The 15,679-nt window shown below is 45.3% G+C and overlaps 1 protein-coding gene across 3 annotated transcripts in view; it reads right to left on the minus strand.

Moving 5' to 3' along the window:
• Positions 1–1,470: 1,470 nt before the first annotated feature.
• ISOC2 (isochorismatase domain containing 2) overlaps positions 1,471–15,679 on the minus strand; it is a 31,520-nt gene continuing 17,311 nt past the window's right edge. For all 3 annotated transcript variants that reach the window (XM_044278559.1, XM_044278557.1, XM_044278558.1), the window contains exons 3-6: positions 14,664–14,876; positions 8,486–8,556; positions 4,581–4,698; positions 1,471–1,848 (exon numbers count right to left, since the gene is read on the minus strand). In XM_044278559.1, coding sequence (XP_044134494.1) covers positions 1,768–1,848; positions 4,581–4,698; positions 8,486–8,556; positions 14,664–14,876 — 483 coding nt within the window. In that variant the 3' untranslated portion in view covers positions 1,471–1,767. The remainder of the gene's footprint in view (positions 1,849–4,580; positions 4,699–8,485; positions 8,557–14,663; positions 14,877–15,679) is intronic.

Raw genomic sequence — 15,679 nt, forward strand, 5'->3', positions numbered from 1 at the left:
ACTGCTTGACAAAGACTGCATTGAGCAGTTGAAACGTTGCATTGGTGAAATAAAGGGATCCGTTCTTCTCGTACACCGGAGTGCTGCCTTTTAGTTTTCGTCTAATATATAAATATATATATATATATATATACACACACCCGCACACACAGATAACGTATTTTCGGACTATAAGACGCACTTAGGATTTGGATTTTTCGGACTATTAGACTTAGGATTTGGAGGAGGAAAAAATATATATATATTTTTCATTAGAACTCAGATCAGACCCCCATTCTTCATGAGACCTCAGATCAGACCCAAAAATCAACCCCCAAGCTCCATCAGACCCCAAAGCTCCATGAGCATCAGATCAGACCCATCAACCTCAGATCAGCCCCCCAGACTTAGATCAGATCCCCATTAGCCTCAGATCAGACCTCCCAGCATCAGATCAGACCCCCATCAGCCTCAGATCAGACCCGGTCAGCCTTAAATCAGACCCCTATAACCCTTAGATCAGTCCCCCATTTGTCTCAGATCAGACCCCCATCAACCTAAGGTCAGACCCCCATGAGACTTAAAAAAAAAAAAAAAATACAGTTTCCTCGCTTGCTCTGGATGACGCTGCCACTCACTGCTCTTCTTCCGGTCTGCGCTGCACTGTGACCTGACGTCACACAGCATCAGGTTATAGAGTGAGCCTACAAGCACTATGTCCTGATTCAGAGCGGAGCACAAAAGAAGACCAGGGAGGGTGAGTAGAGTTGGTGCAGCGCTTCCCTCACCGCTCCCAGCGTGTCCCGCATGCAGATGACCACTTCCATAATGGAAGTGGTTATTAGCATTTGGACTATAAGATGCACTGCCTTTTCAGGGTAAAAAGTGCATCTTAATGTCTGAAAAATACGGATATTGTGAGTTACATTGTTTTTACATCAAAGCCTATGGACAACATATGCCATTATACGTTTACACAGTGGCCTTCGTACTGAGGTATATGCTCGGACATGCCCACAGTATATACCTCAAACAGAAGGCTGAAACGTGATGTGAACACAGCCTAACAATGAAATAGCAACATAAGTCACATCCATGGCATTGCATCGAGCCCCCCAGAATCCTACTATATACTGATGAGGGGCCAGCACCCTGAAACAGCCTACTACAGATGGATATCTGGTCTGGCTATATTCCCTTGTCAAATCCCATGGCTTGTTGAAAAGTTAGGTTTTGACTCCTAGTGAGCCACTTCCAATAGTTGGCGATGGTGAGATGGATCTCTTCCTTGGGAGACACCTCTTTGCATAATGAAATAGCAAGAAAGGAAAGGAAGATGGGTTCCCTGAAACTATCAAATAGCCCAGGGGGATGGATAAGCAGCTGGAAACCACAGATTATGGTTCTGAGACCCTTGGGAAGACCACCAGCTCTCCAGGGAAAGGAGATGATTCATTGCATGCCCAGACACAAATATAATCATACAGAGCATTTTCAGGAGACAGTATTTTATTGGATTTGTTACAATAGGCTTCTTGCTACATTCACATTGTTCTGAAAATAAAATAGGAAACAATATATATAAAACACATACATCTATTTATATATTTTATATATATTGTTTCCTTTTTTATTTGTTTATTCAAGCCAGCCATTAATTACATATTTTCAGTATAACAGCTCGGTGGTAGAGCAGGCGGAGCTGGATACTGGTGAGCCCCCTTGATAGTATTGTTGTTTATACATTCACATTGTTCTCTGAAACAACTGGCAACAATATGGACATCTTCATGTAAAGAGAGGATTCTGGCTGTGAAACAGGGCCACAAGTCCACTGTCAGGAGCAGGATCCCTAATAATCTTCTGGACCTGGACGACACAAAGAAAAGTTCATGTGGTTGATGGAGAGAAATTAAAGAGTCATCATTAAAGGGACCATGCCAAGTGTGAAGGTTATCCCCTATAATGATCTACCTACCTGATCAGTGGGGGGCTGATTGATGGAACCCCCACCAAACTCATGATCCTGTCCTGATGGAGCAAAAGGGTGAGCGCTCGTCTATTTCTGCCAGTCCGACGGAGGATGAATGGAGCACCAGGCTCAGCCTGGTGCTCCATCAGGATGGGAACATGGGATCCCTGATGGGGGTCTGATCTGAGGCTGATGAGGGTCTGATCTGAGGTTTGGTGGAGGTCCCAGTGGTTGGACCCCCACTGATCGGTAGTTATCTTGTATCCTGTGGATAAGGGATAACTTGAATACTTGGCACAACCCCTTTAATAATTAGTCAAAAGAAAAAAAACTGTAAAAACGATTTCACATTAAAGACTTCCAACATCATTCAATTAAAGAGGTTCTCCAGCAATGGATTGGATTGGAGGGGGTCTAACTCTCGGCGTCCATGCCAATCAGATGTTTGAAGGGGCTGCAATGCTCAGTGTTTCCCTCGGTCTATCTACCTGCATGCCTAACCTGAATGGTACGAAACTTCAATCCCCTGCATTGCCACAGATTTAATTTTTCCAGCGCACAGGTCTTTCAGCAGAACCAGGAAACCTTGGGCAGATGCCAGGGTCTACAAGGTTTAGGGGGCATCTGGAAAAATATGTAGTGTGGGTTATAGACAGAGGGAATAGCCAAAAGCTCCAGGGCCATCTGCTTCAGCCTGCTCGTAACTTTCAGCTGCATCAACTGGGAATGTTCCTTCTAAGTGTTTGTAGCTAGTGATCAGGACAGTTACAGAACCGCAACAAATCAATCATCCTGCCCTAAAAATGAGCTTTACAGCAGCCAGATATACAGGGACACATAGACTCCGGGCAAATAGTATGGAAGAAAGTATTTCTGAGCACCAAGAAGACCAGAGAGAGAGGGTCTACAGAATGAGACGGATTCAGCGCTGAGTGGGGCCGAGCAGCCTGCAATGTATGTGAAAACAGGCAGGCTGCAGAGTGAAAACTGTACAACATTTTTTAATGAAGACCTATTAGAAAAAAAATATCTCACCAAAATCAGGTGATAGAGGAGTGTAAATACTTGCGCTGCAATTTGTGAAATTGTTATTCAGGTGGCATTAATCTGAAATAGCTGTGTCGTGGTGTCCTACTGAAGGCGGAGTGCTCTGTTTAATAACCTCATAGGCACAAGTTCTGTACACAGTATTTCTTAGATGTTACAAAAAGACCAAGCGATGAATGTAAACTTTTAGTTTCACAAAATTTCTAATTCATGCGAATCTGAAACTTTTAAGATTTGTCCTGCATCAAAAGGGTGTTCACCGACAGAATACAGAGCAGAAGGCATACCAAATGGAATCTGATGGATGATTCGATTGACTTGAGCCAGAAACAAATTTTGGGAAATTTGCTCAGTATTAATATTTTGGACTAGTTTCTACTGATTTCTGGAGTGTACAGTTAATGTTACAATCCTGTCTTGTTGGCAGCGACCACAGAGGGGTATGAATGAAAGGTGACAACTAGTCATGGTAGGGATTTGCCAACAGTACACCCATAAGGCTGTGCTCACACGGCAGATTTTGACATGGTAAAAGTCCACAGAGTATTTTCTGTGCTGCGGAAACTGCTCGCGGTTTAGCCCCATTAAATAAAGCTAAACTGCAAGCAGACTCCCACCACAATTTCATGTGGTGACCATGCCAGGAATGGACATGTCCATTCTTGGCACAACCTAAAAAACACATGAAAGTAACGCGTGGCCTTGTGAATGGCGGCATGGACTGCCATTGAAAACAATGGGACGTGGTTGGAAATCCATGGCAAAAACCCTCAGTGTGAACACGACCTAAGAGAAAAATATTGTTTAGCTCACTGTATCATCAGACCATCACTGAGCTCCAGTCAATCCATCACTCAAGAGGTGCATAGAAAAGTCTGTTTAAAAAAACAGAGAAGAGCGCAATGTGCTCTCCTTCACTTTGGGGCCCCCATCCTGGAGAGAGGAGCAGGTCCCAGAGGTGGGAGCCAGCTGGTTCTGGAGATAGTTGAAGGTCCCAGAGGTGGGAGCCAGCTGGTTCTGGAGATAGTAGCGGGCCCCAGAAGTGGAGATAGGAGAAGGTCCCAGTTAGCCGTTTCTAGAGATAGGAGCAGGTCCCAGAGGTGGAAGTCAGCCAGTTCTGGACATAGGAGTGGGTCCACAGGTGGGAGCGAGCTGGTTCTGGAGATGGGGGCAGGTCCCAGTGGTGGGACCCCAAATTATTATACATTGGTGGTATATCTCAGCGATATGCCATCAATGTCTGAGATGGGAAAAACCCATTGCTGCCGCGGTGTAGGACGATACGCTACTTTCATACCATTGACTTGAGGCATTTTAACTCCTTTGCTGCTGTGGTTAATAGAAACCGCAGCAACACACAAAGCAATAGTGAGGTGACGAAGGATTTCCATAACAGTCAGGGGCCTAACAAATGGCCACCAGGGCAGCAATTCTGACAGGCGATAATGCAAAATTTCCAGGACCACACATGTTCAAAATGTGAAATATCTTCAGCAAATGAAGCGCATATAAAAGAGACAAGGATGAATACTTTAGTAAGCGACGTGTGTGTGTATTCTACGATGAAATGAAGGACGCTTACCTCTCTGAATTTCGGATGAGCCGCATCCTGTAGTAACTGTAAGATGACTCCTTCACCGGTGGTTAGAAACGCTCCACTCTGCTTCATTCTGGAAAGAGCTACTAGGCGGTCTACCTGACTAATGGAAGAATGATCCCTTTAAATGACGTTACTTCCCAAAATGTAAACTGACATTAAAGCCTATTACAGAGAAATCCTAACTGTTCTTTATCATAAGTGATCATTTCAATCCATATAGAAAGTTTTGCAATTTACTTTTCTGTTCATTTTGACTTATTTCATTGTTTTCTGCATTCGTGTTCTTAAGGCCTCATGCACACGACCGTTGTTTGGGTCCGCATCCGAGCCGCCGTTTTGGCGGCTCTGATGCGGACCAATTCACTTCAATGGGGCCACAAAAGATGCGGACGGACGGCTTTCGTTTTTTTGCGGTTTCACGGATTGCGGACCGCAAAAAACGGAATGGCCGTGTGCATGAGGCCTAAAGGGGATGCCCGAGCTCTCCTGCTCGATTAACATTGGCCATATAGAGACATCACTGCATGCTTCGAAATATAGTCGCCAAGGAATTTACCATTTCATCAGTCAAGTTACAACTGGAAGATCTCAGAATCACGGCAGAATTATCTGAAAACTGACAGTCAGAGAAGGGGCTATGGACACCTTCAGGGGCATTGCTTATGATTGCACTTTACTCATTCTGGGCTACAAATAAATTTTTTCAATTGGTATTTATTAAAAATGTTCAGCCGTTTTTTTGTTAGAAGGGTTAAAAATAAGTCTGTTTGCAAGCTGTCATTTGTGTTTTCTTCGAATCCTATCATCTGGCGGCTCCTGTGTAGTTCTTATCTCTAATCTCCTGACCTCATAAACACTTATTTAAGCCATATTCTTATCTCAGTTTAATAAGAATTGAGCTTTAATGAGCGTTTGAGGTCAGAAGATCACAGAGGTACACTTGAGCTGCCAGGTGACAGGATTCAAAGAAAACACTAAATGACAGCTTGCAAACAGACTGATTTTTAACCCATGTAACTCAAAAATGGCTGAACATTTTTTAGCTCAAAATGAGTAAAATGCAATAATGAAAAAATTATTTTAAAGGTGTTCATAGCCTTTAAATTCTTCAGCTGAGATAGACAGATGATAGATATTAGGATAGATAGATTGAAGATAGATAGATAGATAGATTAATAGGAGATAGATATTAGGATAGATAGATAGATAGATAGATAGATAGATAGATAGACAGATGATAGATAGATGATAGATATTAGGATAGATAGATAGAAGATAGATAGATAAATAGGAGATAGATATTAGGATAGATAGATAGATAGATATAGGAGATAGATTAGCATAGATAGATAGAGTAGATAGATAGGAGATAGATATAGATAGCATAGATAGCTCGTATCGATATTTAGATAGATAGTGATAGATAAGAGAGATGATAGATAGATGATAGATAGTATTAGGAGTAATACTAGATAGCTAGATAGGATGATAGATAGATAGATATTATTAGGATAGATAGCTAGTCGATAGCATGATAGCTCGATCGTAGATAGATCAGCTCGATGAAGCTAGAAGATAGATGCTCGCTTATATTCGGCTCGATCGAGGCTAGTCGAGCTAGATCGCTAGATCGATAGCTAGATAGATCGATAGATAGAAGATGATAGATAGATAGATAGATAGATAGATAGATAGATAGATAGATAGATAGATAGATAGTTATTAGGATAGATAGATAGATAGTTATTAGGATAGATAGATAGAAGATAGATAGATAGATAGTTATTAGGATAGATAGATAGATAGATAGATAGATAGAAGATAGATAGATAGATAGATAGATAGATAGAAGATAGATAGATAGATAGAAAGATTTTTGCAGTTTGTCAGCCATGACATTCTGCCACTTTTTTTTTTTTGTTATCTAGACATTCTTTTCAAGGGGTCACTAAAATTACCAATAACTTTGGATATGTCATAGCGACATATCAATGGTTTTGATCGGTGGGGGTCTGAGCGCTCAGACCCCCATGATCCGTAGAATGAGGAGTGAGAGGCGCTCACGTATCGCACTCTCCCCTCACACTGCAGGAGACAGAATTGAGACGGACCAACAGACGTCTAACGCAGCGAGGAGAGGCATATATGCGAGTGTTTCTCTGTCCTCATTCTAAAAATTGTTGGGGGTGTCAACACTCAGGCCCTCAACGATGAAGCATTTTGATATGTCTCTATGAAAGCTCAGTGACCCTTTAATGACAAGGAGTTTGTGACTTTTATTAATATGATTACATAACGATAAGGCAGGTAACAGGTAAGGCTACTTTCACACCTGCGTTTAGGTGCGGATCCATCTGGTATCTGCCCAGACGGATCCGCACCTATAATGCAAACGCTTAGATCCGTTCAGAACGGATCCGTTTGCATTACCATGAACAAAAAAAAAAAAAAAACTTTTTTTTTTTTGGTTCATGATAATGCAAATGGTTCCGTTTTGACTTTACATTGAAAGTCAATGGTGGACCGATCCGTTTGAAAATTGCACCATATTGTGTCAACTTCAAACGGATCCGTCCCCATTGACTTACATTGTAAGTCTGGACGGATCCGTTTGCCTCCGCACGGCCAGGCGGACACCCGAACACTGCAAGCAGAGTTCAGGTGTCCGCCTGCTGAGCGGAGCGGAGGACAAACGCTGCCAGACTGATGCATTCTGAGCGGATCCGCATCCACTCAGAATGCATTAGGGCTGGACGGATCCGTTCGGGGCAGCTTGTGAGAGCCTTCAAACGGAACTCAGAAGCGGAGCCCCGAAGTGTGAAAGTAGCCTAAGGCCAAGTTCACACTTCAGTTATTCGGTCAGTTATTTCCATACTTAATGCAAAAGGGCCAACAAGTGCTAAGCATCTCTGGGAACTCCTTCAAGACTGTTGGAATACCATTTCAGGTGACTACCTCTTGAAGCTCATCAAGAGAATGCCAAGAGTGTGCAAAGCAGTAATCAAAGCAAAAGGTGGCTACTTTGAAGAACCTAGAATATGACATATTTTCAGTTGTTTCACACTTTTTTGTTATGTATATAATTCCACATGTGTTAATTCATAGTTTTGATGCCTTCAGTGTGAATCTACAATTTCATAGTCATGAAAATAAAAAAAAAGCTTTGAATGAGAAGGTGTGTCCAAACTTTTGGTCTGTACTGTATATCAGGTGTAATGGAAAGATCAGCACCTGTTCCGTGCTTCTGACTCGCACCTGGTTTTGGCTCCTTATGGGCTGTTTCACACGAGCGGATGCCGTGCGTGACATCCGCTCCGTGAAAGAGTGCCAAGACCCGATGCAGACTGCAGAGGCACGGAGCATTAACATGACTGATAATGCTCCGTGCCTCTCTGTGACCTCTTTACTACGAAATTACGGTGACAACTGTGATTTCATAGTAAAGAGATCACAGAGAGGCACAGAGCATTATTAGTCATGTTAATGCTCCGTGCCTCTGCAGTCTGCATCGGGTCTTGGCACTCTTTCACGGAGCGGATGTCACGCACGGCATCCGCTCGTGTGAAACAGCCCTATAACTGATGGAAATAACTGAAGTGTTTAACTCAGCCTTAGGCCTCATGCACACGACCATTGTTTTGGTCCGCAACCGAGCCACAGTATTTGCGGCTTGGATGCGGACCCATTCACTTTAACGGGGCCGCAAAAGATGCGGACAGCACTCCGTATGCTGTGCGCATCCGTTGCTCCGTTCCGTGGTCCGCAAAAATAATATAACCTGTCCTAAGTCTTGTCATTTTTGTGGACAAGAATAGGCAGTTAAATTAATGGCTGTCCGCAAATTGCGGAATGCACACGGGCGCAATCCGTATATTGCGGAGCATTACCTTCGGGAAGAACAAGCATCAGCTACAACATGGACATCGAAGCCTTTATTGAGCAGGTCCAGTGTGGTGCTCTGTAAAGAAAAAAAACATTTCAAAATCAACAATATTGTTTTGGACCAAGTTCAGGGAGGGGTGACAGCTCCTTTTTCAGCCAGAGCAATTTACTTATGGCTCTGTTCACACGCTGACATACCGTACTGCTTTATTCTATCTCTCCACTATAAGTGAATGGGATCCATCGATAAATATGCAATAGCAAAGAGCATGCTGCAAACTCTAAGAGTCTTGCAGGTTTGCAGTGAATGTTTTTTGTTTTTGCATTGCAGTGTGGATTTCAAGTGTGGAAGTTGCCTACCAGGGACCGGCAACTTTCGACACTCCATCTGTTGTGAAACTATAACTCCCAGCAGGCACGCTTACTTGGCTGTTCTTATAACTCCCACAGAAGAAAAAGGATGATTCTGGTAGTTTTAGAACAGCTGGCGCGTCGGGGGTTGCTCATCCCCGATCTACACTAAATGCTCTATGTGGGACATTTACTAAGACCAGCGTTTTTCAACTACCCCCAGCCATTGCTACCGCTAGAAACTGTGAGAGTTAAAGGGAGAGAGTTGCAGTAGAAAGGACACACCCCTGCTGTGATAGGGAGAAAGCTGCAGAAGAAAGGGCACACACCCTGAGCTGTGATAGGGAGAGAGCTGCAGTAGAAAGGGCACACACCCTGAGCTGTGATAGGGAGAGAGCTGCAGTAGAAAGGACACACCCCTGCTGTGATAGGGAGAGAGCTGCAGAAGAAAGGGCACACACCCTGAGCTGTGATAGGGAGAAAGCTGCAGAAGAAAGGGCACACACCCTGAGCTGTGATAGGGAGAGAGCTGCAGAAGAAAGGGCACACACCCTGAGCTGTGATAGGGAGAGAGCTGCAGTAGAAAGGGCACACACCCTGAGCTGTGATAGGGAGAGAGCTGCAGAAGAAAGGGCACACACCCTGAGCTGTGATAGGGAGAGAGCTGCAGAAGAAAGGGCACACACCCTGAGCTGTGATAGGGAGAAAGCTTCAGAAGAAAGGGCACACCGTGAGCTGTGATAGGGAGAAAGCTGCAGAAGAAAGGGCACACCCCCTGCTGTGATAGGGAGAGAGCTGCAGAAGAAAGGACACCCCCCCTGCTGTGATAGGGAGAGAGCTGCAGTAGAAAGGGCACACACCCTAAGCTGTAATAGGGAGAGAGCTGCAGAAGAAAGGGCACACCCCCTGCTGTGATAGTGTCACGGATGAGGATGGGGGAAACCCTCAACCGTGCGATGTCAATAGGATAAGGGTAGCTACTAGGCCAGGACGACAGGATACGGGAGCAGGTCACCTCCTAGCGCGTCCCTAATTCTGACCCTGACTCCTAACCGTATGAGCCAACCCAGATGGTAGGAGGGCTCATACTCCGGAACCTAGGGTCCCTACTAGCCCTCAGGAAATCCCTGGACTAGGAGCAGGGTAAGACGACCTGTTCCTCCTAGACACGGACGAACAGGAGTCTCACTGGCCAAGGAGCAAGGAGCTAAAGGGATCCAGCAGGAGCTACATAGCCCAAGCAGTCACACCCACACCCACATACTAGGAAAGGAGTTAACCCTTCCAACACCAGACAAGTAAAGTGTCACTTTAAGGGGAAATGCACACACAACCAAATCCCGTGCAAACCAAACATGGAAAGTGAACACATACAAACACACGTTGCTAGATGCAACCGCATGCCTTGACAGCGAGCCGCCTAGCAACCAGCTCAGGCTGCTACACTGCCAACAACATCATGTTGCCAGCGGCAACCACACATGAGACAACATACTAACTGCCCTCACCTGCGGTAGACAACAAGCAGACCGCTGACAACTGCATGCGACACAAAGAGTCACGACCAAACACATAGTCGTGACACTCCCACCCCTCAAAGCCCCCCCACGAAAAAAAAAAGAAAAAAAAAGGGGAAACTGGTGAGGAACCCAAAAACAGGGATAGGAGAAGGGGAAAAGTAGGAGAATCAGTGTCAGCGCAAGCGAATCTCCCCAGGACTGCTGCCAGCCCCTGGAGCAACACACAGGAACCAGGGCGCCAGCTGCCAGCCCCTGGAGCAACACACAGGAACCAGGGCGCCAGCCACCAAACAATCAGGAGAGACCGCACTGATCGCTGCGTCCACTCTCAGACACGGTTCCCACCAAGTCGCTGCCAGCATGCATCCTCCACCAGCATACACCAAAGCCAGTCTAACAAGGACTGCAGCTAGCCACACCGACACAAGAGAGAGAACCACTGAGACGTGGACGAGGGGAGACCCAAACACAAGTGCCAGTTCACACACACTGCAACCACTGCTACAGAGAACTGCACTGTATCAGGGTTCCCCTTTCACCCTCCCTCCGGAGGATAAGCATGCGTGCCAGAAAGCGGCAGGCGCCACATGCTGCACCCTCTTCCGAAGGCGGTACACTCCCACCCCTCAAAGCCCCCCCCCCCCCCCCCAACCACAAAAGGGGAAAGTTGGTGGGGCATAACAAACAATGGGAGGGGGGGGGGAATGACAAATAAGGGGGCACCAATACAGACAACGGTGACAATCGGATGGCGGGGAAAAGCCACTCACCGCGCCGTGTTACCCCCATAACGCTCTCCCTCCGGAGAACGCGCATGCACCCCATACAACAGATGGCGATACATGCGGCACCCTCTTTCGAAGGTATCCAAGCAAGGAGCCTTTGTGGTCACACTGTCACGGATGAGGATAACCCTCAACCGTCCGATGTCAATAGGAAAAGGGTAGCTGCTAGGCCAGGACGACAGGATCAGGGAGCAGGTCACCTCCTAGCTCGTCCCTAATTCCGACCCTAACTCCTAACCATATGAGCCAACCCAGATGGTAGGAGGGCTCATACTCCGGAACCTAGGTTCCCTACTAGCCCTCATGAAATCCCTGGACTAGGAGCAGGGTCAGAATTAGGGACCCACTAGGAGGTGACCTGATCCTGTCGTCCTGGCCTAGCAGCTACCCTTATCCTATTGACATCGCACGGTTGAGGGTTTCCCCCACTCTCATCCATGACAAATAGGGAGAGAGCTGCAGAAGAAAGGACACACCCCCTGCTGTGATAGGGACAGAGCTGCAGTAGAAAGGGCACACCCCCTGCTGTGATAGGGAGAGCGCTGCAGAAGAAAGGACACACCCCCTGCTGTGATAGGGAGAGAGCTGCAGTAGAAAGGGCACACACCCTGAGCTGTGATAGGGAGAGAGCTGCAGAGGAAAGGGCACACACCCTGAGCTGTCATAGGGAGAGAGCTGCAGTTGAAAGGACACACACCCTACTGTGATAGGGAGAGAGCTGCAGAAGAAAGGGCACACACCCTGAGCTGTGATAGGGAGAGAGCTGCAGTAGAAAGGGCACACCCCCTGCTGTTATAGGGAGAGAGCTGCAGAAGAAAGGACACACCCCCTGCTGTGATAGGGAGAGAGCTGCAGTAGAAAGGGCACACACCCTGAGCTGTGATAGGGAGAGAGCTGCAGAAGAAAGGGCACACACCCTGAGCTGTCATAGGGAGAGAGCTGCAGTTGAAAGGACACACACCCTACTGTGATAGGGAGAGAGCTGCAGAAGAAAGGGCACACACCCTGAGCTGTGATAGGGAGAGAGCTGCAGTAGAAAGGGCACACACCCTGAACTGTGATAGGGAGAGAGCTGCAGAAGAAAGGGCACACCCCCTGCTGTGATAGGGAGAGAGCTGCAGAAGAAAGGACACCCCCCTGCTGTGATAGGGAGAGAGCTGCAGTAGAAAGGGCACAACCCCTGCTGTGATAGGGAGAGAGCTGCATAAGAAAGGACATACCCCCTGCTGTGATAGGGAGAGAGCTGCAGTAGAAAGGGCACACACCCTGAACTGTGATAGGGAGAGAGCTGCAGAAGAAAGGGCGCACCCCCTGCTGTGATAGGGAGAGAGCTGCAGAAGAAAGGACACCCCCCCTGCTGTGATAGGGAGAGAGCTGCAGTAGAAAGGGCACACCCCCTGCTGTGATAGGGAGAGAGCTGCAGAAGAAAGGGCACACACCCTGAGCTGTGATAAGGAGAGAGCTGCTGCAGGAAGGGCACACCCCCTGAGGCATGATAGGGACAGAACTGCAGCGGAAAAGACAAACCCCTCCTGAGCTGTTATAGAGAGAAAGCTGCAGCGGAAAGGACAGCACCCCTGAGCTGTGCCAAGGAGAGAGCTGCAGCAGAAAGGATAAGCCCCCTGACCTGTGATAAAGAAAAAACTGAACTGCAGCAGAAAGGAAACACCTCCTGAGTTGTGATAGGGAAAGTGCTGTAGCAGAAAGGATATGCCCCCAAGCTGAGAAAGGGCGAAAGCTGCAGCAGAAAGAACATGTCCCTGAGTTGCCAGCATGAAGAGAATCTAGTAGAGAAACGGGAGCAATGAATTGGGGTAGGTCTGTATCCATGTTACTAGCTTTGTCAGAGAGTGTCATGTACTACTATACAATGTCTGATTTTCACCTATCTGACATTGACGGCATATTGTTCGAGGTGAGACAACCCCTTTAAATGGGTTATGCCATGACTGATGCCACCAATGTGGGAGGTGAGACCACCCCCATCACACAGACGTGTAAATGTCTCTGGAAAGGAATCCAGAGAGACCATGGCCGCCCCTGGGCCCAGATCGGTTGGTGATAAAACACCCTGCAGTTCCAAGGCTCTGTACTTATTTGCTGCACATATTTTCATTACCGCGGTCACCCAAGTGCCGGTCTGAGCACACCGCCATCTGCACTTACGCCTGGCAGGATTCATCTGTGACTCATACATTATTTATGTGGCCATAATGTACGGAGCCCATTGTCATGTACGGGCCTTTCACTGGTGCCTGCGGTGACTCTTTAAGGCTTGATGTGATGGTATAACACACTGTACACCACAATACTAACATCATACACACTATATAATATACACCCCCACTATATAATATTATACACACTATACAATACACACACTATATAATATACACCCCCACTATACACACACTATATAATATACACCCCCATTATACACACACTATATAATATACACCCCCATTATACACACACTATATAATATACACCCCATTATACACACACTATATAATATACACCCCATTATACACACACTATATAATATACACCCCATTATACACACACTATATAATATACACCCCATTATACACACACTATATAATATACACCCCATTATACACACACTATATAATATACACCCCATTATACACACACTATATAATATACACCCCCACTATACACACACTATATAATATACACCCCCATCATACACACACTATATAATATACACCCCCATTATACACACACTATATAATATACACCCCCACTATACACACACTATATAATATACACCCCCACTATACACACACTATATAATATACACCCCCATCATACACACACTATATAATATACACCCCCATTATACACACACTATATAATATACACCCCCACTATACACACACTATATAAAATACACCCCCACTATATAATATAGACCCCCACTATACACACACTATATAACACTATACACACACTATATAACATTATACACACTATATAACATTATACACACACTATATACACACTTTATAACACTATACACACACTATATAACACTATACACACACTATACAACACTATACACACACACACTATATAACACTATACACACACTATATAACACTATACACACACTATATAACACTATACACGCACTATATAACACTATACAACACTATACACACACTATATAACACTATACACGCACTATATAACACTATACAACACTATACACACACTATATAACACTATACACGCACTATATAACACTATACAACACTATACACACACTATATAACACTATACACACTATATAACACTATGCACACACTATATAACACTATACACACAGTATATAACACTATACACACACTATATAACACTATATAACATTATACACACACACACTATATAACACTATACACACACTATATAACACTATACACACACACTATATAACACTATACATACACTATATAACACTATACACACACTATATAACACTATACCACATGCAGTACACATACCATGATGCACGCATGGGTCTCGATGCCACATAATATTACAGACTGCCGTTCAGGGATGGACTGGAGCTCCTTCTCCACTTCTGGAGTCAGCATACTGAAACACGTCTTAGAATATTTTTTGATACCATCAGCTCCAAGTTCGGGCACAGTGAGACCAAGGCCTTTGGGGTACTGCTCGGTGACAACGACTGGGATTTCCAATATCTTCGCAGTCTGCAAAGGAAAGAGAGAGAAAATATGTATCGCTTACATAGGATTTGACTGTAAGTGCGACTTTTTCACCAAAAATGTAAAATGTGGCTCGCCACAGTAATTAAGTAGCTTGTTTGGCCAAGCCAACTCCATACACATGCATGTTGGGCTCAGCAGAAGGATTGGGCATGTTGAAATCCAGCTGCCTGGCCAACATCTCCCCCCCCCCCCTTCACCCCAACATCTGCTACTGGGGGAGATTCAAGGGATCCCCCATAACACACATTAGATGGTCTAATGGACCCGCCAAATTTGGCGGGTTTGGCGAACGCTTACCTAATGTGTATGGTCAGCCTCTGCATTTGGTATTTGACTACAGAAATATTAACATCCTTCAGTTTGGTTGTGGCATCCAATATGACAAAAATAACAACAAAGTGTAAAGCCATACTGGTTGTCACCTTTAAGTTAAAGGGGTTGTCCCACAAAAAATATTCTACAGCTTTCAAACCAGCACCTGGATCTGAACACATTTGTAATTGCTTGTAATTAAAATGTATTACAGCCACAGAGTTATTGACTGGAATCTATCTGTACAGCGCCACCTGCTGTTTGCACTTTTTCTAAATTCTCTGTCCTGCTCACTGAAATGGAAGTAGAAATTAATTTACAAAGTTATTACCTGAAGTCTTGCGAGACTTCGCAAAGTAATAACCTTAGCTCATCGGAGCCAATACATTCTAATAAAGTCGATTCAGCTGGAGTGCAGGAGGTTGCCTACCCCTGCTATAGACATTCGCACTGGAAGGAGGCGTTCCATCCCG

Source organism: Bufo gargarizans, chromosome 2 (assembly GCF_014858855.1).
Source record: "Bufo gargarizans isolate SCDJY-AF-19 chromosome 2, ASM1485885v1, whole genome shotgun sequence".
NCBI lineage: Eukaryota > Metazoa > Chordata > Amphibia > Anura > Bufonidae > Bufo > Bufo gargarizans.